This window comes from Scardinius erythrophthalmus (genome assembly GCF_964197995.2).
Source record: "Scardinius erythrophthalmus genome assembly, chromosome: 20".
NCBI classification, from domain to species: domain Eukaryota; kingdom Metazoa; phylum Chordata; class Actinopteri; order Cypriniformes; family Leuciscidae; genus Scardinius; species Scardinius erythrophthalmus.
Window position 1 is genome coordinate 30,550,143 of NC_138240.1, and position 25,472 is coordinate 30,575,614.

The 25,472-nt window shown below is 38.1% G+C and overlaps 1 protein-coding gene across 2 annotated transcripts; it reads left to right on the plus strand.

Moving 5' to 3' along the window:
- The first annotated feature begins 11,406 nt into the window (after positions 1–11,406).
- Positions 11,407–23,546, plus strand: pex10 (peroxisomal biogenesis factor 10). 2 transcript variants are annotated; one of them, XM_081348503.1, is made up of 7 exons: positions 11,427–11,474; positions 11,584–11,724; positions 14,927–15,007; positions 15,099–15,499; positions 17,197–17,369; positions 23,012–23,144; positions 23,236–23,546. In XM_081348503.1, exons 2-7 carry the CDS (start codon positions 11,613–11,615, stop codon positions 23,302–23,304), a joined length of 969 nt encoding a protein of 322 aa, XP_081204629.1. In that variant the 5' UTR covers positions 11,427–11,474; positions 11,584–11,612; the 3' UTR covers positions 23,305–23,546. The 2 variants fall into 2 exon arrangements, with proteins under 2 accessions (XP_081204628.1, XP_081204629.1); XM_081348502.1 differs by having other exon boundaries at positions 11,407–11,724.
- Positions 23,547–25,472: the final 1,926 nt, after the last annotated feature.

Below are 25,472 nucleotides of genomic sequence, written 5' to 3' on the forward strand. Positions count from 1 at the left end.
ATCGAGTAGGGATTTTGATAAACTTAAGGAAAACCTTGAGGACAAATGGCATCAGTTGTGACTGCTTTTAAACATGCACTTAAGCCTCAACAGCAATGTACTAGAATTTGTTCTCAACCTTAAATATAAAGATTTTGAATGTCTGTGATAGACTGGCCATCTGTTCAGGATGTTCCGCACTTGCGGCCTGAGATGCTGGGAAAGACTCCAGCATCTCTGCGACCCTGTAGAGGGTAAAGCAGTTTGGAAAATGGGTGGATTTTCAAGTGAAGGTGACATGATGTGAAGGCCAAGTATGGTAACCCATACTTGAAATTTGTCCTCTGCATTTAACCTATTCAAGTTAGTGCACATTATGGAGCAGTGAGTAGTGAACACACAACACACAGACCGCAAACCGTGGACACACACACCCGGAGCAGTCTTAATAATGTGAGTTTTAAAATACCTTATAAAAAGCAGTGTGCATGCTGGTACCATGGTACAATGGTTATAGATGGTCCTTTAATGTATACCATAGTACTGACTTATGCCAAAGACTTTTAGATATACAAAGGCGTGCACTCATATTACTATGAATGGGAGAAAGTACAATGCACAATCTGGCAGAATAAGTCCCGCCTTCTGCATAAAATAGCCAATCGCCAATTGGTAAAGTCATTGCGCCACTGCAGCTGCCCTTAGAAGCTCCGTTGTTACAGAAACAGTCAGTGTTCTGAGTAGTGCATGACAAATTCAGTGTTTTTTTTTGTCATGATTTGAGCATTTAGAAACAAATTTTATGAGACAGTTGCTGACAGATTTTATTGACAGATTTCCATCTCTAACGTGAGAAATGCCGGTACGCAAGAAAAAGTAAGGGTAGACGCTGAAATATAGAAGTGCCGGAACTGTGGTGCGTACCAGCCTTCAAGCACTTCGAGCACTGACCATATCCTAAAGAACATGTTATTAACATTGTTGACCCCTACGGCCACCACCCCGACAAAACGATGTTAAAAAACACAGTTTTATCTTGGTACCTCATCCAAGTACTACAATGATACCATGCCACAGAAACACATACATATGATCATAGGAATGAATGGAAACTTTCATATTACTGTAGGGATGAAAAACAAATGATGTAATCACTCAAGTCTTATCTTTCATTTTTGCGTGGCTGCCAATGAAGTCTTATACTTCAAGAGAGAAACAACAATTGAACACTCCCTTTGTAATCATTGCTGATCTCTTACAGGACCTCTTTCTGAATTCCACTCTCCACTCTGTCAGGAGTGGGACTTTAATAATAATAATAATTGGTTACATTTATACAGCGCTTTTCTCTGCGCTCAAAGCGCTCTACGTGGAAGGGGGGAACCTCCTCAACCACCACTAATGTGCAGCATCAACCTGGAGCTGTGCTAGAGACATGTCAACTGCCTGCTAACCTGAACAATGGCTTGAATGTTCACTTCGAGTGCTTGTTGTGTTTGACGTGACATGTTGATACCTGAGGATGCAGGACTGGACGTGTCAGCAAAGTAACACCTGGCCTCAGGTAACAGATAAGACGATGAGAGGGGTTAAAAAACCAATCCCCTCCCCCTCTAAAACACCCTAGTCTCAGCTAAAACAAATCTGTCTGGCTTAAATTCCTCAGAAGACAAAACAATGGATATCTATTTGAAAATGCTTCACTTGATGCCTGTATAAAATGTTTTTTTTTGTTTTGTTTTTGAGGGACGTGACAAATTATTGTTTGCATTTTTTTTTTACTGTAAAGCATGATGTCTTTCTATGAAAAACAACCAGCTATAAAACTCTATAATACTTATATTCATCACTACACCTTAAGAGTATAATATATTATTCCTGTGACACATAAACAATTCATTTTTATTGTTAAATTATATTATAATGCATTATAATGTTCTTCTTTCACAAGAACATACAACATATTGAGCTATGTATTATACTGTAGGGCATTATGAATGCATTGCCATGCATTACAAATATCTTAAATGCACTATAGACATAAATATTGTCTAATAACTTTAGCTGGATAATATATTTATTCTAGAGCTGCTGCAAAGCCAAAACAATCTCTGTTACTTTAATTACCTATTATCCCTGTAAAGCTGCTTTGAAACAATCTATAATGTTAAAGCGCTAAATAAAGGTGACTTGACTTGACTAATGTGATACAGTATGGGTGAATCTCATTCACCTGTTCCAAATTATATGTTGTAAATAATTATTGGGTACATTGCTTCAAAACAAGTAAGTCAAGACAAGTTGTACTTGTGGTAATTTTTGTGTAAATTTTATTAATTTCTTCAGTAAACCTGTATTGTGGACTCTTTTTTTTCTTACAATATTTTTGAACTGACTTAATTTGTGATTTGGTTTGCAGATTCCAGAAATTATAATTTGCATAAAGAAAGAAAAAATACAAATGGGACATTATATACATGGCAATTAAGTGCATTCTCACCCTCACATTATGTGTAATGTAACATAATAATAATAATAATAATTTATTTTGATTAAAATAATATAATAATACTGTTTATTTCTGTTGTTCTAACATTATTATTTATTGTGATCACATTTGTTGTACTATGTGTAATTTATGCAGAATCAAATGCTAAAATATTATATTACAGTAAATTAGAGCATTGCATTAATAAGAATCTAATGAGAATCACCTCCTGGGCAAATTACAATAATGATACTTTTGGGGGAAATGTGTGTAATTATCACAAAATTAATGTCACAATAAATGCTTCAAATGAAATACTTGTTGAAATGTAACCTGTTCATGAGGTTCACTCGTCTATTCAATATTAATGTGACATCAAAGGTATCTGAAGATTAATGACTGAAATAGGTCAGAGATTGGAATGAATCAAAAGCACTGTTTACAGACTCTCTCATTCACTCCAGGTTCAAAGCAGAGGCAGAGACAATTGAATCCATAGTTTTATAGGAAGTATAAAGGAAGATGTATTGCCTCACAAAACATCTATTCGGACGCTGGCACCTCTTTAAATCTGCTACTGAAAGACACACAAAAGCCATTGTGTGTTCAACCTGAGCCCAACACTGACAGGAAACACAGTGAGTATGCAAATGTTTGTCCTTAATTTCCTTCCCTTCAACATAATATAAGAAAAACAAAAAGAGTGTCATTATCAATCAAACGTGCAGATCATTTGCTTTCAGATAAGTGAAGCCATTTTTGTGAAGCAATAACAAAGACACATGGTTGATCTTAACATCCCCCGAGAACAAGCCTGCACTCAACACAATGCACTCAATCCTCAACGTAACATGAGATCTGGCCAATCTGGCTGAACCAAACACACACCATCACAGCACAAACAACATTCCAGTATTTGAAAGCCTAACGTCTGTATAACTCTACTGGTTCCTAGTTGTTTTTCTTTCTTTTCCTGTTGTCCATACGGAAAAATAGATCAGAGATGGTGCACGGCGAATAGCAGATGTGTGTTGACAAGCTAATGGCGTACCAGCTGGCAGGCCGGTGACCGTGGCGTCGATCGCTCAGTTTCTCCCCACTACACAGAGAGAATGACACAATAGACCTTTTATTTCAGTTTCAACCAGTTCGCACTGCAACTCACAAGACGTCCTACATCGCAGTGTTTGGGTTGAGATTTCCAAAGGAAACAGGGAGCATAACTGTGTCACCCACAATGACAAACAAAATCTACTTTAAATGGAACTAAAGTGACTCAGATGAATTACAATCATTGCACATAAACATCTGAAATGACATAGATAGAAGGGTGTTCCCTGCCTAAGTACACCGGTTAGGTTTTAATTTATGGCTGCCTGATTCATGTTTAGCCTGAAGCACAGACCAAGTGTAACAGACACAGATTAAATCAGGTTTCTCCAATGAGTATGCAGGAAAAACTGTTTATATAGAGGAATCGCAGGAAACTTGTGATAATATTACATTGAAAATAACCAAAAAATTATCTATAGTGTAAGAAAAAGTGCATTCTTATTACAGTACAGTGAATTTCTTTATATATATATTTTTTAATTTGTAATGAATATATAATAAAAATGATGGTAACACTATTTTACAGTGTCCTTGTTACATGTTACATGTACTTACCATAGTAATAACAGTAAATTATGCATAATTACATGCAACTAACCCTCAACCAAATCCTAATCCTACCCTAACTCTATAGTAAGTAGCCTACATGTAGTTGCTTAATATTACTCAGTGCTTAAATATATAATTACACTGACACCTTAAAATAAAGTGTAGTATTACAGTAATGAGAGTCTAATGAGAATAATCATTGATAATATTATAAATTAGCAAAAAAAAAAAAAAAAACATAACATAAACATTTTTTACGTGAATGAGAATCAGGAGAAATGTGCTGAAATGTCATGAAAATGATGATACAATGCAAAAAAAAAAAAAAAGTAACAAACTGATTCTTCTGATTTTGGGGAAAAATGTAACCTGGACATGTTTTTGTGAGATTAACTCGCACAATGTCACATCACAATCACAGAAAACACACCAACAGACCGCTCAAAAGTTTATCGTGTCTTTCTTTCTTTTCATTCTTTCTACCTGAGCACCCAGATGAGAAGTGTTGAGTTTCAGAATACAAAACTCCCAGAGAAAAAAAGCCCAAGTGAAACTAAGCAACAAACTTTCCAATCTTTCATCCACAGTTCTACATCTATGCAGGCATGCGCCAGAAAATCTTTTCTGAGTAAACTCGCCCGAGTAAAATCCCCTACTAAATGTTGAAAAGAATAAGTAAACTGTGAAAGTATTGCAAGTCTCACGTTACCTTTGTGAAAGTGGGTCTTGTAGGAGCAGAAGCAGGTAGTTCACAGATGATGTGATAGTGAGTGAAACACTTCTCCAGGCACTTGTTTAACAGCTCTGATCTTCTTTTGTACAAAGAATAAGCCTTTTTTATTGCAGGCAAAAAGCTTCAGGCACACAGACCCATACTGCAGGTAAAGGAAGTTGTCATTTGAAAGCTCTTTGTACACAGTGGGTGTTCCCTTATGGGGCAACAGTTTTCCCTGCGTCGAAATTGGACAAGTAAAGGCAGAGGAGTCTTTGCACAGGTGGGCGGGATATGGGGTGGAGTGCAGACGACTACAGTGTATGGGAAATAGACATATTGTCTGCAAGTTTTAAAGGAAGTTTATTCTCACATCAGCATTTATTTTGTTGTTTAAATCATCTTGAATTGAGTTTGAATCATGGTAACACTCTATTTTGATGGTGTCCTTTAGACATTGTGTTGACTATAAGTAACATTGCACCAACTCTCATTAGAGTATTAGTAGACTGTCTGCTTAATATATCTGTTTAACACTTTATTTTGATGCTCCCCAACAGACATTCCACAGACTAGAATTAACTTTGCAAGTGCATGTCAACTTATTCTACTAACTGTCACTAATACTCTACTAATGCTCTAATGACCGGTAGTTGACATGTAGGTGCAACGTTACTTATAGTCAACAGAAAAGGGGGAAAATTGTGACTGTTTTGCATTATATTTCAGTCATTTATGTTTAGGTTTTTGAACTCTCTCTATATTGTATGGCATTAGCAAACAGCAGAAAGGTGTTGCAACTTTTAAAATCCCGTCATTTTGTGTGTAGAGACGTGTTTCAGATTGGCCAGGTAAATGGGTTAAAGGTAAATCAGTTACTTTCTAAACACATTAAATGATGTTATGCAACCATGGTAATGTAATGACTAATCTTACTCTATGGGATTCTTTAATAGAAGCAACCAAGTGTGCAGTGCTCAACAAAGCAATTGCTTAATATTGTCTTGAAATTTTCACAGCAACACATCCAGCAGGTGCAGTCTTCTGTGCATTCATAAATCTGCACAAAAAGGGTTCAAAGTCCTTTGATGTGACTTCCCATAACACCATTTCATATTTTATTGGCCCATTATGTAATGAAAATGTTTCCAAATGAGCAAAGTGTGATATTTTACTGGACCTTGTAAGAACTCGAGTAGTGGTGCAAAGCAGCATGTCTACTTCTTATGCCACCTATAGGCTCATAGGTTGTACCTGAATCATGTAATTTATCCATAAAAATTATATCATACAAAAAAAAAAATATATATATATATATATATATATATATATATATATATATATATATATATATATACACACACACACACACACATATATATATATATATACAGTATATGTATTCTGCGTGTAAGTGTATAATATTTTCCACAAAGAACATTATGTTGCAGTATTGTCAACGTTGTTCAAATAACTACTTCTTTCTGTCTGACAGAAAGAAATGTATGTTTGTTTATACTCTATATGTTTCAACAATCCCTTGTGTAAAAGAAAAGTACACTTTAGTACTTTTAAAAATAACACTCATTATGGAAATAATATACTTAAAAGAAGTGCGAACTGAATGTAATGTTTTTGATCACATAATGGCTTGTTAATTGCAATTAAATGAAAATGCATCATAGTTTAAATTTACATTAAATGCAATAAGCTGAACTTTAGTGTGCATTTTGAACACTTAAGCAGGATATAAATACATATTTATATTTAATTGCATAATTACATCTATCATCTTTGAAATTTGGTTAAAGTGTACTGACAAATGTACTGACAAGAATATATGGTAAACTTAAATATACTTTAATGTCATTTCTATTGAAACTTGTATCATGTATTTAAATATATTTGCAATTACACATTTGTAATGATGAAGTTACAATTTAAAGCATTTAAAATATATAAAATTTAAATATAATATTAAATAACACACTACAGTTAAAATTATAATCAAGTATGTCAAGTCAAGTCAAGTCAAGTTTATTTATATAGCGCTTTTCACAACACAGGTTGTATCAAAGCAGCTTCACAGTAATAAATTAGAACAATACATCAATGTTTGTTTCTAGTGGAACGTCTACGTTCGGTAATGCTGATCAATAGTATCGTTGATTGATTAATTAAATTAAATATCCCCAAATATCCCCAACTGAGCAAGCCAAAGGCAACAGTGGCAAGGAACCGAAAAACTCCATCAGGTGACCTAATGGAGAAAAAAAAACCTTGGGAGAACCCGGGCTCAGTCGGGGGCCAGTTCTCCTCTGGCGTTTATGAACTAGAGGTCGGATTTAACTGTAGAATTAAAAGTATTATATGAATGCCTGGCTGAAAAGATGCGTCTTTAATCTAGTTTTAAACTGGGAGAGCGAGTCTGAGCAACGAACAGTATCCGGAAGACTATTCCAGAGTTTTGGTGCTAAATGTGAAAATGCATAATCAAGTATGTGCAATATGTCCTTTAGTAGTCGACACATCAAAATAAGTGTACTTTAAAGCACGCAAGAGTTTATCAAAACAATGTACTTTAAAGTAAACATTTGACATTATTCACAAGTGCACTTAAGTGTGTTAAAAAAATCATGTAAGGTCTCTCTTAGGGGAGTACACTTAAGTCTTTTATTTAAGGTGTTTTATTTAATTAAATATGATATTATCTGCAAGTACAGGATTTTTATTTTATTTTAAATACTTTTAAGATTTGAATTACAGGCCTACTAAAAGTTCACATTCAATACAATTAAGTATATCAGTTCCCTGCAGTACCTTTATACATCCAGATCCAAGGCCTGGCTAAAAACTAAAGCGAGTTCTCTGCTACTACAACACTTGTGCATTCCTAATAGAAGCCCAGTATCTCTATGCACATGAAATTACCAAGCAAATTACTATGAATAATTCCATGATTCATAGCATCCTACCTCAGACGGTTCTATTGCTGCTCCATCCACGATCAGGTCTCCTCAGCTGTCCTCTGCACAACCTCACCTCTGCCTGCAAGAAGTCACACGGGAGTCTCAATGAGAAAGAAAGACATCCCTTGCTCAAGTGTAAACAGTTGAGTGCTCCCTTGACTGCACTGTGAGTAAACAGCCTTCTGCAAGACTGCAATCTGACCTTAATGGGTTTCGTGATCAGCTTTAGGAAAGAGCTGAATAAAGTTGTTTAGCGTGTGTGTTAAGAATTTCAATGGTTTGGACTGATCAAAACGCATTAGAGTAACAAAGAAACAGGTTTTACAACCTTGTAAAAAGAGCTGACTTGTGAACAGCTAAATGGAGAGAGCAAATGAAAGTGCACGGATACAGAAGAATTATGCAAATAATATAGAGATCATAAATGGATTTCATTTTTGTAAATGATCATTGATGATGACATAGCCTGTGTTAGGAATGTCAATAGCTAGTACCATAAACAGAGCCGGATTAACGCAAAGGCAAACTAGGCACGTGCCTAGGGCCCGATTGGCGGGATGGGGCCCAGACAGAGGGACAAAAAAAAAAAAAAAAAAAAAAAAAATTAAATGTCCTATCTACAATTTATTTCAAAATGTAGCCTATTAATCAACTAAAAATAGTGACGATGTTTATCTTAACTATAGACTGTTACATTACGTCACATTAACGCCAGCCCATGACTGTAGAGGCGCCAGCCAGTTTAGTCCGAGGGGACGTCAGAGGCGATCAGAGGCGGTCAACGAACGCATCCATCAGGTGCTGAGTGCGAAGCAAAAGCAGAAATAGGCACGCAAAGAAGCACAGCTCGTAATGCAGGTCATCGATTTTGGTGTGATTGCAATGTATTTTAAATATAAACTTGTGGGCTACTGTAGATCAGCGTCATTTCTGGAAAAACCATTCACCGCTTTATGAGTTTAAAAGAGCGCGCGAGCGTCATTAACGTGCCCAGACGCGACGCTTTGAATTTGCGCGTACAATCAATGAATAACATCGCGTCCAGAGCTGACTAGTAAAAAAGCTACAAAAGTAAAAGACAAGACGTTTGTATTCAAAGTTAAAAAACCAACACACTGCAACATTTTTAAATGTTTCAAATAAAGGATCTCATATCTATGGGTCTATCTTCTATATTCTGATGCTGATGATTAGATAATACCCTGACATCATAGCCTATAGGAATATTAGTTTAGATTTTTTTTCCTGCTCAGTAGCGATCGTGTCTTTCTCTTCCACTTGATTTGTGTATAGCATATTTAAGGTAGCAATGCAATACATAATAACATATTACTGATATTAATAATATGACAATATCTGCAGTCAATATTGATTAAATGGGAGGGAAAAATCCTGCCCATAACGCAGAAAAATGATAAAAGCACGTTCATGATGTTCATCTACTGAAGTGGTATTCTGGAACTGTGAATAAACTGAATAAAACAGCAAAATAACAACAATAACAATAACATCTTCATTAAACAAAAAAAGAGATTAGCTTAGATAAAGTTTGATAGGCTACCAGTAAAAAGTCTGGACCCATTACTATTTTTAATGTTTTTGAAAGAAGTTTATTATTATGCTACAAGCCTGCATTTATTTGATCAAAAATACAGAAAAAAAAACAGGAATATTCAGCAAGGATGTGTTAAATTTATAAAAGTGATATTGAAGACTTTTTTAAAACAACTTTTTAATAATCAAAGAATCATGAAAAAAGTATCACATGTTATAAAATAAATATTAAGCACCATTTCTAACATTTGATAATAAATCAGAATATTATAAAGTTTTCTGAAGGATCACGTGACACTAAATTCAGCTTTGCATCACAGAAATATATTTTAAAGTATAGCCTAGTAAAATAGAAAACCATTATTTTAAATTGTAATAATATTTCACTATATTATTTTTCTGTATTTTTGATCAAATAAATCCAGGCTTGATGAGCATAAGAGACTTCTTTCAAAAACATTACAAATAGTAATTTGTCCAAACTTATGTACTGTGTAAGTAAAAATATACTAAATTTAAAATTAAATGTTGTATAAATAAAAAGGTTAGGAATCATATTTGTTTCAAGTGTGTTTTATTGGGGGTGGGGGGCCTCCAACATGAATTTTGCCTAGGGCCTCCAAATGTCTAGATCCGGCCCTGACCATAAAACACTTACTCTCAGTGTATGCATACTGTGCAGTAGCCTATGTAGGCTACATTTGCTCAATACATACAATACACACATAGCCTACTAAATGTGCCAAAATTTCTAGTTTACAACATCGCACTGGCTAACTGCTCAACTTGATGTTTCAGGTCAAGTGTGAATAAGCTGTGATTTTCAATGTCTATTTCGTGACTTTTTTTTTATTTATTTTTTTATACTAAATATCAATATTTATTAATGAGATAGGCTAATGCATGATATTTGTTTATCCTATGATAGCTGGGTCATCAATGAATTAGTAGGCCTATAACATATAATAAGCCATGTTTTAAAATATGTAAGCATGTTTACGCCACGCATCAATTTGAAAGATAATTGCGAATTTATCTCTAAATTCTGACTTTTTTTCTCGCAATTGCGAGTTATAAAGTCCAATTCTATCTCACACCTATAGCCTCGCGAGTTTAGGCTATTTCTCGTAATTCGGAATGGCAAAAAGTCAGAATTGCGAGATGTAAAATAATTGAGAAAAAAGTCAGAAATGTGAGGTAAAAAGTTGCAATTACCCTTTGTATTTTTTGTATTCTGTGGAGGACACTTCGTAAACTATCATAGCGTTTTAAAAAATGCAATAGGCCTAAACATCGTTTACTGTATAGCGTATTGAGTAGGCCTAAGCATTATTATTCTAATAGGCCTATTCCTGTTCAGTCGTGTCAACTGTTTTGAAGGTATGGGTCAGATTTCTAAAGTTCATTTTTTCTTCAGACTGAATTTTTTTTTTTTTTTTTTTTTTACCTCTTGTGAGCTCAGATTTTCTGGAAATGTCTGTTCCTTGAAGGAGATTTTGCTGATATTTATAGTGATTTTTTATTTTATTTATTTTTTTATGGAGGGTGAAATATATTGTTACTATGATGATACATTAAAAACCCAATCATATATATATATATATATATATATATATATATATATATATATATATATATATATATAGTGCAGGGATTACACAAACTCTATTTAAAATAAATAAATAAATAAATAAACATAATGGATAAAAAAAAAACACTCACGAATGTCTTCAACTTCTACACAGTTTCAGATGTGTATTCTCCAATGTAATGTTCACTGCATTTAGCTACATGCATGTATGCGACAGCAGAATGTCCTCCTTGTTCGAATGCTAAGTCGTAGTAAATCATTTCCAGAAAAGATTGGTTCAGTTTATTTATTCGTTTGAGCCGCCACTCATCTGGTGATGTGATGAACCATTTAGACTTGAACCATAATCTCACTTTCTAAATAATGACCTCAGCTCAGTAAGGCGATTTTGCTGTTGTAGACTGCAAACCGCAAAACTGATCGCAAATCAGCGAAGCGTCTGTTACCAACCGACCAATGGAGTGCTCGCGTGAGCATCACATGACTAAACACGGAAGCATTAGAAGCATGCATTGCACAGTAAGTGACCTAGACCAGTAAATAAAACCATAAACGCTGTATATCCTTGTGGGGTTTTTTTTGTAAAATGAGATATATGTAAACTGCTAGTATATACACGTCCTCTAAGGATCTCGTTAACGTCTTCCGAACTGAGCAATGCCTCTAGTTCCTGCGAACCAGCCGCAGCTGATCCGCTCGTGTCAGAAGGATGAGTTCTACCAGAACAACCTGACAAACAACGCCAATGAGCTCGTCCACACCTTTGCAGGTAAAGCAATCCCAAGCACACTGAATGCATGGTTTAGGGATATTAAAAGGGCTTATTCTACACTTTTAAATTTGATTTAGCTTCCCCCCCCCCCTATTTATTTTCAATAAGAATACTTAACTATAAATCAAAATGTCTTGCTCAGTTATAATTTAGTTTTTAGGCATTTTAAATATCATTTTTGTGGGCGGTCATATGCTAATATGATGTAGGTGTGGCATAATAATCATGACCATTAAAAGGCCAACTTTTTCAGTATAGTTTCAGTATGCTATTCAAAATGGAATAATAGCTTAATGTGCAGTATACTGTATAGTTCCTACTGTATATTTAATAATATGTGAAATACACAATATGTGAAGTACACAAAATGCACTTATAAACACTTTAAATAGCAGTGTTGTACATTGTTCATATTGTTGGCGCTTGACCTCATTACAACACTAATGCTAATCTTAGAGAAATGGCATCCAATTTTATGTGAAAATGTCTGAACTGTTTTTACTTTGATCAAATGTTAAGAGGAAGGAGAGGCCTGGGGCACGTTCAAGTTCAAAACGGTGCGCAACGGTTTCCGGGTTGAACGTCATGTTTCCTGGAAACGGCGTGCACCGGTGTGCAACGGGGTTTGAGATCAAGCGGGAAGGAAGTCGACCGGAAGTTGAAGCCGGCCGTGTGCCACCATCTTGTAGCAGAACTTCACCTGCTGTTAGCATCCCATTGACTCCCATTCATTTTGGCGTCACTTTGACAGCGAATAACTTTACATCTGAGGCGTTTGAAGACTCCATTTGTCCATTATTTATTTCTAAAGAAACACGACAATATATAAAATGCTCCATTACCTTGTAGCTTATGTTATGGCCCCGTAGAAGCAGTTTTTGTAAAAGTAGGCTAACGATTGCGTCATAACCACGCGACTCTCTGTCGCACTGTAGAGAGATTACCGTATGGACGGGAGGAGAAGCTCGCGGGCAATCGGGGGGACGTGGAGGCAAAATGACAAAATAATTAATCAGAATACCTAGCAAAAGTTTATCCTGCTCCTAGCTCATGGGCAGCTCCTACTCACGCTCTCCGTCTCTGCAAGATTCAGAAGGGAATGATTCAGATTTCTCTTGGCACAGCTACTAGAAGACAGACGGGTTGCTCACGTCACATCTACGTCATCAAGCTCTGTTTGAGTCGGTTTGAGTCTGCGCGTCAGGAACGGAAGTCCTAAAAAATAGCTAAAAATGGCAGCCGTGTCGGATTCTGCAGTCAGGCGCAGTTGCTCTCCACCGACTGCGTTGATCAAAAGCATGATTTTCCCCCAAACCAGTTCAGTGTAAATCCCGCCCTGCAGCCGATTCTAAAGATTTCATTGGTCATGTCAATCACTGTACTAATTGCCTACACCAAACACTGATCCCTAAATCTACCCGTCACTGTAACCTTAACCAATGAAAATTAGCTGCAGGGCGAGATTTCCGCTGAACTAGTTTTGGGGAAAAAAATCACGCGCTGACGGCACAACTTAATGCTCATTGGTTTAAAGAACCGTGATGTATTGTTCTCTTTTACAATGTTTACAATCAAAACTCTGATATCATGTTTTTATGTGTATAAATTAGGGGTGAAACGATACCCTCATGTCACTATTCGATGCATATCACAATACTGAACTCACAATACTATATTATTGTGATACTCCAAGAAAAATAAACTGTTGATTAAAATGCTAAATTTGGCATTACATTGTGGGTGTTAATAAATAGGCTTGGACCTGGTGCTGGTAACCCAATTCAATGGTGACACCAGAATAAAAATATTCCTGATTCTGAAGCTGAAAATACCGAATTATTTCAGACGAAAAATATGCTTGCACTCTTTCACTGACTAGATATATTTAAAATACTATAGGCCACTTTTTACAGGTAACATAAGACATTTAGCATTATCAGGACCCACAGATATTCCCCCATTGTATTATTATACATTAAAAATTATCTATAATAGTTTACACTGAAAACTTGAATTTAATCTCACACAGTATATTTTTAACTATACACAATATATATTGTCACTATCCACGATACATATTGTTGCATTTTTGTATTGTGATATATTGTGACACTCAATATATTGTTACACCTATAGTTTAAATAATGTGTGAATATTCCCAAACTCTCTGACAGTGCGATCTTTATATGGGTTGTGTGATTGTTGTCATATTTATGACTGACTGATGTTAACATGTCTTTCGGATGGAAATAATTAACAAGTACTTTGGGTGTCTTGTTTAATATATGTATTTTCATATAAAAGCAACACAACTTAAATTACATCCAGGTTATCAGCGACACAGTGCATGAGTGTGAATCTCACGATATCCGCCTTTGATCTCGTTGGGATCGTGCGGGCTCTGACGCGATCGGGGACAGTAAAATAATCGCAATGACACTACACAATTGAGGACAAAAAGTTGGTTGCCAGAAGCCTCGAATCGGGCCACGCCCCTCAAGATCGTTGGAGGTTGCAAATCGGGCCAAAAATCGGGTTTAAAATCTTCAAGTGTGTGGCCAACCTTACATTTAGTATTCATCTGACATAAACATAAATATTAGGTGGAATACTTAAATAAAAAAATGTAAAATAAACGTTTACTTGGCAACTAACTAAAATAAATAAGTTTAAATGAGAAAAATTTATCTAAAACTAAAACTGTAATGAAATTAATTAAAGCATTCCCGCGGATCCTTAAAAAGTCTTAAGTATTAAATAAGGTTTTTAAAATTTAAGGTCATAAAAATCTTAAGTCTTATTTTTACTTATGAGAGTTCTTAAATTTTAGATGACTTTGACTAAGACATATCTAAATACTTTACCAAATTAAAACTTCCTAATTAGCATTAGCCTATATGATTTTTATTATTCTTCCTTTGTGGATTTGCTTGTTCATGTGACAATTTGTAACCCCTATAAATAGAAATATTTACAAAAAAAACGTATAAAAATAAAACTAAAATATAAAAATTCAAGCTAATTCATAATATTAATAAATACTATAACAGTATACAAGTAATACTAAAATAACACTTGTGCACACAGTATATTACATACTGCAAGAGTGGTATCCAATTTTTTTGATTCTGTCTTCCATGATGCGTCCCTTTTAATGCGTCCCTTTTTAATTTTAATTTTTTAATTTTTTTCCCTTGAGGTTCCAGACGTTGGCTACAGTGCAGAAAGGAAATTGAATTACTATCTGATCTGACCTACTATGTTCTAACAACTTTATCTGGTAAGTTATTCGCTTGTATTGCAACACTGCTGATGTATTTGTTATATGAGTTTTATTTCAGAGCCATGTTTTTGTTGTCCATTTCATTTAGGATATCAGACCCTGGGTGAGGAGTATGTCAGCATCATCCAGGTGGACCCCAGCAAGAGAAGAATCCCCTCGCGAATGCGCCGAACGGCACTTATCTTCTTCCACACATTTGTGCCTTATCTTATGGACAAGGTCTTGATCTGTGTTGAGAATGAGTTGGAAGCAGAAGCACCTCAGAACTCGCAGCACCAGACGAGCAGAACCTGGAACCCGTTATCACGCGTGCGGTTCTGGATTCAGAGAGCTGTGGGGATCCTGACTGAGTCTCAGAGGAAGTCTTTGATTCCGCTTGTGTTTGCCCTGCAGCAGGGAATCACTCTTCTGCACAGGCTACATGTGGCTGTCTTTTACATCAGTGGAGCCTTTTACCACATTGGTAAAAGAGCTGCAGGTGTTAGTTATGTAAGTTTTTGTTCTTTTATTATTATAAAACCTGTACTGTGGGAATAAGTTGGGGTTAGTTCACCCAAAACTGAAAATTCTGTCATTAATTACTCACCCTCATGCCGTTCCAAACCCATAAGACTTTCGTTCATCTTCGGAACACAAATTAAGATCTTTTGATGAAATCTGAGAGATTTCTGTCACTGTATTGACAGTCCGTGCAACTATCACTTTGACGCTTCAAAAAGATCATAAAGAGATTGTAAAACTAATCCATATGAATTGAGCGGTTTTGTCAAATTTTTTTTTGAAGAGACATGATCGCTTTATATGATGAACAGATTTCATTTATTCATATAAACATTCATCAACGCACACAACAGTTATAATAAACGGAAGCTCAAGCATGTTCGCTTGACGTATGAGAACCAATAAGGATTATTTTTGTGTTACGCAGCACGTTTGAGCTTCCACAAGAACCAATGAGGTTCTCGCGCATCAAGCAGGTTCGGTTTAGCTTCTGTTTATGTTCTCTGATCAATGTTTAAATGTGATGCCCAAATTAAATCTGTTCATCATATAAAGCGATAAAGTCTCTTCAGAAAATGCGGACTAAACCGCTCGATACATATGGATTAGTTTTACAATCTCTTTATGAAATTTTTGAAGCATCAAAGTGTCAGTTGTGTAGCTGTCAATGGAGGGACAGAAAGTTCTCAGATTTCATCAAAAATATCTTCATTTGTGTTCTGAAGATGAACGAAAGTCTTACGGGTTTGGGACGACATGAGGGTGAGTAATTATTGACAGAATTTTCATGTTTGGGTGAACTAACCATTTAATGAAGCACAGTAATAACGGCAGATGATTTGTGTTATATCCCTTACGATAAAATAATTGTAAGAGATCATAATACCATGGTACTTCAATGCATGGTATGGTACTAATTAATAACCAAAATCATATGTCAGGGTATTTATATGGTACTCAAGGTGCTTCACAGAATACTGTGGAGTGTGGAATACTCCAAAACATGCAAATACATTGCTACTTTTTCTGTAAGCTATTGCTTTAAAAACACCCACTTCTCAGCATATCAGTGTAGCTTTAGGTTTAGAGCCTTTTCTTCACCATCAGTTCCTGATCACCAAAATCAAGTCTAACTGATTTTGTCTTGTTCAAAAATCCTGTTTTTCTCTGAAATGCACTACCGTTCAAAAGTCTGTAAGATTTGTTTTATTTTTTTGAAAGACGTCAATGTTACCATGTAATATTGTAAAATATTACAATTTAAAATATGCTTTATGTTTTAATATATTTTAAAATATAATTTATTCCTTTGATGCAAAGCTGAATTTTCAGCATCATTACTCCAGTCTTCAGTCACATGATCCTTCAGAAATCATTCTAATATACTGATTTGGTGGATGTTGAAAACAGTTGTGCTGCTAATTTAGTTTTTTGTGGAAACTATGGTAACTTTTATTCAACATTCCTTAATGAAAATAGAAAGAACAGCATTTATTAGCAATAATTTTTTTTGTAACAATGCCTTCACAGTTACTTTTTTTAATCAATTTAATGTATGCTTTCTGAATAAACGTGTTCATTTGTTTAAAAAAAAAAAGAATCTTACTGACTTTTGAATGGTAGTGTACATCATATTCCTGTAGTGTAAAAGTTTATTCTGTGTAACTGTGAATGTGTTTTTTTAGCTAAGAGTGGGGAATGTGTCTGGCGATGACCCAAGGATCAGTAACGGTTACCGTCTGCTGGGTGCGCTGTCCCTTCTACAGCTGGGCGTCACTCTCACACTGCAGTTTAACAACCTCAAGCAAAGACAGAGAGCAAGGCAGGAATGGAAACAGCACAGAAACCTTGTCCCCAGGTAACGCTGTAGTGCCTTAAGGCTTGTTCCTTCCTCTCCTAACACCCCCTGTTCTTTTGAAAATATGGAAACATTAAAATTTTTTAGTCTCCTTTGTTCACCAAGGCAGCATATATATAGGTGTGTGTGTGTGTGTGTGTGTGTGTGTGTGTGTGTGTGTGTGTGTGTGTGTGTGTGTGTGTGTGTGTGTGTATACAGAGTACATATATATATACTCACCTAAAGGATTATTAGGAACACCATACTAATACTGTGTTTGACCCCCTTTCGCCTTCAGAACTGCCTTAATTCTACGTGGCATTGATTCAACAAGGTGCTGAAAGCATTCTTTAGAAATGTTGGCCCATATTGATAGGATAGCATCTTGCAGTTGATGGACATTTGTGGAATGCACATCCAGGGCACGAAGCTCCCGTTCCACCACATCCCAAAGATGCTCTATTGGGTTGAGATCTGGTTTCTGTGGGGGCCATTTTAGTACAGTGAACTCATTGTCATGTTCAAGAAACCAATTTGAAATTATCCTGCTGGAAGTAGCCATCAGAGGATGGGTACATGGTGGTCATAAAGGGATGGACATGGTCAGAAACAATGCTCAGGTAGGCCGTGGCATTTAAACGATGCCCAATTGGCACTAAGGGGCCTAAAGTGTGCCAAGAAAACATCCCCCACACCATTACACCACCACCACCAGCCTGCACAGTGGTAACAAGGCATGATGGATCCATGTTCTCATTCTGTTTACGCCAAATTCTGACTCTGCCATCTGAATGTCTCAACAGAAATCGAGACTCATCAAACCAGGCAACATTTTCCCAGTATTCAACTGTCCAATTTTGGTGAGCTCGTGCAAATTGTAGCCTCTTTTTCCTATTTGTAGTGGAGATGAGTGGTACCAGGTGGGGTCTTCTGCTGTTGTAGCCCATCCGCCTCAAGGTTGTGCGTGTTGTGGTTTCACAAATGCTTTGCTGCATACCTCGGTTGTAACGAGTTATTTCAGTCAAAGTTGCTCTTCTATCAGCTTGAATCAGTCGGCCCATTCTCCTCTGACCTCTAGCATCAACAAGGCATTTTCGCCTACAGGACTGCCGCATACTGGATGTTTTTCCCTTTTCACACCATTCTTTGTAAACCCTAGAAATGGTTGTGCGTGAAAATCCCAGTAACTGAGCACATTGTGAAAATCCCAGTAACTGAGCAGATTGTGAAAATCCCAGTAACTGAGCAGATTGGGCAGATTGTGAAAATCCCAGTAACTGAGCAGATTGTGAAAATCCCAGTAACTGAGACTTCAGCAGATCGTCTATATATATATATATATATATATATATATATATATATATATATATATATATATATATATATAGTATCTGGACGCACAACACATTGAACCTTGAAGCAACTGGCCTACAGCAGCAGAAGACCACACTGTGTGCCACTCCTGTCAGCTAAGAACAGAAAACTGAGGCTACAATTTGCATATGCTCTCCAAAACTGGACAATAGAAGATTGGAAAAATGTTGTCTAGTCTTGATTTCTGATTTCTAGATGATAGGGTTGGAATTTGGCGTAAACAACATGAAAGCATGAATCAATCCTGCCTTGTATCAACGGTTCAGGCTGGTTATGGTGGTGTAATGATGTGGGGTATATTTTCTTGGCACACTCTGGTCCCCTTACTACCAATTGAGCATTGTTTAAATGTTACAGCCTACCTGAGTGTTGTTGTTGCACAGTCACCAGATTTCAGTCCAATAGAGCAGCTTTGAGATGTGCTGGAAAAGGACCACAATCTCGGAGGAATGTTAAATTAAAGGAACTGTATGTAAGATTGTGGCCAAAACTGGTACTGCAATCACTTTCAAATTACTGTAGAGTGGTGTATCCCCTCCCCCTCCCCCCTGACTCGAGGTTGCCAGCTACGCTGCAGGATCCAGCAGGAACGTAGGCTGCTACAAGGAGCTTCCAATGGCTAGTGACGAACCCTACACAGTAAGTTTTTTTTTTATGATTAATTGAAATACATTTCTTACATACGGTTCCTTTAAGGCAGTTCAGTTCTGAAGTCATATGGGGGTCCAACCCAGTATTAGCAAGGTGTACCTAATAAAATGGCCGGTGAGTGCATGAGTGTGTGTGTATGAGAGAGAGAGAGATTTAATTTGGGTCATAAAGTTCTTAATTTTTTTTTCTCACAATTCTGACTTTTTTTCTCGTAATTGCAAATATTTATCTCGCAATCTAACATTATTTAACTCTCAAAAAGTTTTTATCTCAAAATTCTGAGAAAATAATCTGAATTGCGATATATAAATTCAATATATTCAAAAAACTCGCAATTCTAACTTTTTTATTTATTTTTTTATTTTTTCGTTATAAAGTCTGAATTGCGAGATATAAATTGCAGTTCTGAGAAAAAAGTCAGCTCACAATTTTGACTAAGTTTGACAATTAATTTTTTCTTCAGAAGTGTGTTATAAACTTGCAATTGCGAGTTATAAAATTAGAATCGTGAGATATAAACTCAATTCTGATAAAGTCTGAATTGTGAAATATTAACTTGCAATTTAAAAATCTAGAAAATTATGTTTCAAAACTTTTAATTTATGGTTACATAAATTTTTACATCACATTTAAATAACATTTCACTTTTGTGAGTGATTAAACCAAAAAGGTTTAAAAAATTTTCATCTCAGACATCCTTGTTTGCCTTTTTTTTTTAGCATTAGATCCCTTTCAGTCCCTCACGTTCGACGTAACGTTGACGTGACAACGTAATTGGCATCACTTCAGGGAGCCCTATCAACTTCGAGTGTATACAGAACGAGCCAATCGCGTCAAGTGCCCCGCTTTTTCAACTAAAAGAGCAACAGAAGCGAGACCCTGCGCTTGTGTGTTTCTGGGTGCAGTCGTTCCCTGGCGCCAGCAGACGGCCTCAATAGTTGCCTCTCATGTTTGGGCATTCAGCATGCTGAGGCAGCTTTTGTGAATAGTTCATGTTCCCATTGCGGGAATATGACTATGGACACATTAAGATCGAGACTCGAAGCAGACGGAGACCATCTGACACATTCTGCCCTGGCGGACCGCTGCTGCCCCCACCCATCCGCCGGCCGCAGAACCTCCCTCTGCTCGTCGCCGAGGTCGATCTTCTGCGGCGTCCTCCACTCCGGGAAACCTCAGCAGCAACAACCACCTAGGTCTCAGCGTGGAGCAAGCCGCAGGAAGTCGACCCCGCCCGTCCAGGCCGCTGCCAAACCAGGAGGCAAGCGAAGGTGCAGACGACCCTGAGACGGGCGACCCAGAGGTGGATCAGACTGCTCTTCAGGAGATGGCGAAGGCGCCGCTCTTTCCCCCAGTGGGGGAAACCAATCTTAGACCTGCGTGTCCTGAACCAGTCCCTTCACAGGCTGCCGTTCAAGATGCTTATGCAGAAACGCATTTTCAAATGCATCCGTCCCCAAGATTGGTTTGCAGCAATCGACCTGAAGGACGCGTACTTTCATGTCTCCATTCTCCCTCGACACAGAACGTTTCTTTGCTTTGCGTTCGAGGGACGGGCATATCAGTACAAAGTCGTACCCTTTGGGCCGCCTAGGGCTTCGGGTCAACTGGGAAAAGAGCAAACTCACCCCCGGGCAGAGGATCTCTTTTCTCAGTATGAAGTTGGACTCGATCAACATGACAGCGCAACAGTCCAGTCAGTGTTGAACTGCGTGAGCTCGCTCAGACGCAGAACAGCGGCACCACTGAAACACTGAAAAGGCTCTTGGGGCATATGGCATCTGCAGCCGTGGTAACGTCGCTCGGGTTGCTTCATATGAGGCCGCTCCAACACTGGCTCCACGATCGAGTCCCGAGATGGGCATGGCAGTGCGGCTCGTTTCTGCAAGATGGGTTGGAGCGAAGGCCTTCTCCCTCCACCCTTAAAGTGTATGTTGCTGCTATCGCCGCACATCACGATGCAGTTGAAGGTAAGTCGTTGGGAAAGCACGACCTGATCGTCAGGAGCAAGGAGACTGAATGCCCGCTCTCTATACCCTCTTGGGATTTGTCTCTGGTCCTTTCGGCACTTCAGAGGACCAGGTAGTGAACCTGCAAGCGCTGCCTTCGGAGGAGGCAGACACAGCCCCGGCTTTTCTCTGTCCCGTTCGAACTCTGCGTCTGTACGTGGACAGAACACAAAGCCTCAGGACCTCAGATCAGCTCTTCATTTGTTATGGAGGCCAGCAGAAGGGAAAGGCTGTCTCCAATCAGAGGATGGCCCACTGGATAGTGGATGCCATCGCCTTGGCTTACGAAGCCCAAGGCGTGCCCTGCCTGCTCGGGTTGAGAGCCCACTCCACTAGGAGTGACGCTTCTTCCTGGGCGCTGGCACACAGCGCCTCGCTGACAGACATCTGTAGAGCTGCGGGCTGGGCGACACCTAACACGTTCGCTAGGTTTTATAGCCTACGTGTTGAGCCGGTTTCTTCCTGTGTGCTCGCTTCAACCAGCCGGTAACACCGAAGTTCCCGTTCTAGTGTCGGCTTGCTGCGCCACTCCCCTCCACATGGAGCGGATACGTGTGCTTTTTTGCTCCAGTCGAGTTCCCCACTCAGGCGGACCCTGTGAGTTCCTCCACACCCCCTCGGCAGTCGGACGTTGCGGAGCGTCTGTGCCTAGTGAGGGAGGCCTAGTGCTCATATGCTTGTGTAACTTGTGCTAGGCTGGGTTTCATATGTGCTGATCCCGGCGGCGATCCCATATGCGTATTCTTCCACGATCAGCTCCCTTTCAAGACAAAGCCCGTGTCTTTCCCTTGGCAGAGTCCGCTCTGCCGTCACTGTTTGGTGTTACCTCCCCTTTCTTAGGCTGGATTCACCCCAGTGACATTCCATATGTTGCACTGCCCCTAATCGGCCAGTCCATATGTGTATTCTCCACATGTTACCTCCCTTCAGGCAGGATGGGGCTTCCGCAGCGTCCCTCTCCCCTGGAAAGGCACGCTTTCCTGGTGTTATCCAAGAGTTCCACTGTGTGGGGTATAACGGAACAGCAGTTTGAACTCCTCTGCGCAGGCCTTCCACCCCAGCTAGTTGGGGGTCTGTGAGTCTTGCGTTAGAGCGCTGGATGTGGCAGCATCCGTGGCGTTTTCCATGGGATCCCAATTACGTTGTCACGTCGACGTTACTTCGAACGTGAGCGACTGATAGGGAATGTCTCGATTACTAATGTAGCCCTCGTTCCCTGAAGGAGGGAACGGGAGACATAATGACCACCGCAGTACGGCCGCCACGATCTCGACTCCTCAGCGAAAAACAATGTGTGCGTGCGCCCGCTTCCTGTTTATACCCGCGTGGGGCGGGGCGCGTTACACGATTCACGCACGCCAACGGTCATTGACTCGTTCTGTAGACACTCGAAGTTGATTGGGCTCCCTGAAGTGATCCCAGTTATGTCATCACTTCAACGTTACGTCTCGCGTTTCCTCCTTCAGGGAACGAGGATTACATTAGTAACCGAGACGTTTTATGGTAATAAATGTGACATTATGGAGTCTTGAGGGGAGCTTTCATAATACTTACATAATAGTTAGCTTACATAATAGATTTATGTTGGGTTATTCGTGTTCTTCTTTACACGTCTGTTTTTCCTTTCAGTCGTCAGGTCAGTGAGTCAACGTCTCGTTCTTCACGCTGTATCTTGTGTTTGGAGGAGCGCAGAAACACCACTAGTACTCCCTGTGGTCATCTCTTCTGCTGGGAGTGCATTACTGAGTGGTGCAATACCAAGGCAAGACTTTTATATTACATAATGCTGTGGTGTGTAAAGTTCCATATTAATGATGTACGAGAAGTAATTTTCTTTGTTGCTTTTATTGTAGACCGAATGCCCACTTTGTCGAGAGAAATTCCAGCCTCACAGATTGGTTTATCTGAGAAGCTACAAGTAAACGTTTGGTTGATTAAGATTATGGGAATTTAACACCCCTTGTGTTTTACTTTCCATCACTGTTTGTAAAACTTACTGTAATTAGTGTTTAAAGATCATATGACCTGGAAATTACATTTTGTATTTTGTATGAAATGGACAATGAATACAAATTTCTTCCTGAAATTTGTCAATTTAATTTGATTATGCAGACTATTTAACGGTAATTGTAGCATTTCTCAAATAAAATAAGATATTTTTGCTAAATTTGATGTGTGTATTGCTTCTGACAAAACTATCTAAGTCAAATTTTACATACTGTAGCACAACAAATAGGACAATAGTGTTAGCAAACAGTGATTAACAACCATACAAACATGACAAGCCATAGTCAAGACAATCTACTAAAAACAATTGTATATTTATTTTAATTAAAACTATTTTAAATAAATGTTTAAAAATGTGTAATAAAAAAAAAACTAAACAGGGCAAGGCTTTGTGCACTTTAGTGTACACACAGACATGAATGATGCTTCAAATCATTCAGCTTACATACCAAAATATCATAGGCTACACTGCAAGCTTTAGTGCTCATTTCCGATTTATTCCGTAGATCTGTTTTTGTATAGCTGTTCACATTGTTGTTTTAAAATGGCTAATATCAGATTCCAGTGTGAACAGATCTTCTGGACTGAGCCGCATGCGCAAAAGAACAATAAAAAGATGACACACAGCACAATGTCATATGGAAGTAAACACAGAGGACATTAGAGGAAGTGTTACGTGTTTATTTATAGCGTGATCTGCCGTGGAAACCAGCGAATTTATGCACAGGCAATATAAAAAAAACTAAGACAAGGATACGAAATAAGAAAGCAGAGTTTTTAAACACATGATAGATATATGTATATAGAGCTGTCATGTCACTGTAATACTTATAAGTTACACATCACTGTCAACTTGACTACAGTACCTTTCGAAACTTTCTTGATAACTTTGGGTATGTAACATTTTTAAAGTGACTCCCATGAGCGCAGAATTGTGACAAAGGTTTATCTACAGGGACGTAAAAGTCGACTGCCAGACTGACATCTGACCTGAATCAGATTTAAGACCACATAGGGAAGCGGCCCAAATCGGAATTGAAAAGATCAGATTTCATTTGGTTTGTGCTGTTCACACTGTCATGACAAAAACAGATCCGAGTCACATATCTGAGCAAAAAAGTCGAATTTGGGCCACAATTACCTGCAGTCTGAACAAACCCATAGAGACTTGCGAATAGGCTCTTTTGATTCAGGCCAGTCAGCAACCACCCAGATTAGCCAATGCAATGAACTAACCACTCAGAACAGCTTAGGAACTGCACATCAATTCCCATAGCATCTTAGCATTGTGGTGCAGTGTTTTGCATGGGCAAACACCAGCAATGTTCTCTTCAAAAATGTAAAATATAGTTTTATTTAAAGGTCGTCTCTCAGCTTATACTGAGAACTAGACTGAGTTAATTTACCGGCTCCTCCCAGCAGGTTGGTTGTACAGTAATCTGTTTCTAATCTTCTTAGCTCACACAACGTGCGCTCTGCAGTTTGAAGGTTTTGCCCACAATTTATACAGATCATTAACTATAGATGACACAACATGGAGGCATTAGCAAATATAACATGCTGCCCCTAAGGGTGAGTGATTTTTTGTAAATACTTTACAGCTGTAGCCTAACGATTATCATAATTGCCACTGCATTACCCAAATGTAAGAATATAAATATTGAATCAGTTGACATTTAAATTATTGGATCTTTAATTTAATTGTTTTAAAAGTTCAGCAATTTTTAATGCAGCACTCATGGTTATGCATGAATATTTCATTGAGTTGATGGAATGAGACCTTGTTTTAAAATGATACCTGAACTGATCTGTATTGAAACGGCAAAATGTGAATAACAAGCATCATGCCGTTGCCTGAGGAAAACGAAGATGAGCCTCCATATGCTCCGAAAGACGGTACAACAACTTTTTACAAGAACACCCCACTGAGTAGACGTCCCATACCGTTTGGTTCTGAGCCTTTCATTCAGCAAACATTCTTCAAGAGGAAAGCAGACTGCACTTTTGATCTTCCTCACCACAAGAACTTTTATTCAGTTTCAGAGAGTGCAAGTGGCTCAAAATATGCCAGGAGAGATACAAC

Bases quoted from the DNA above. Each gene is read 5' to 3' on its own strand.
- pex10 (XM_081348502.1), top strand. From the start codon at position 11,613: ATGCCTCTAGTTCCTGCGAACCAGCCGCAGCTGATCCGCTCGTGTCAG. The intron at 15,008-15,098 runs GTAAGTTATTCG...CATTTCATTTAG, and splicing joins TGTTCTAACAACTTTATCTG to GATATCAGACCCTGGGTGAG. The intron at 23,145-23,235 runs GCAAGACTTTTA...CTTTTATTGTAG, and splicing joins CTGAGTGGTGCAATACCAAG to ACCGAATGCCCACTTTGTCG.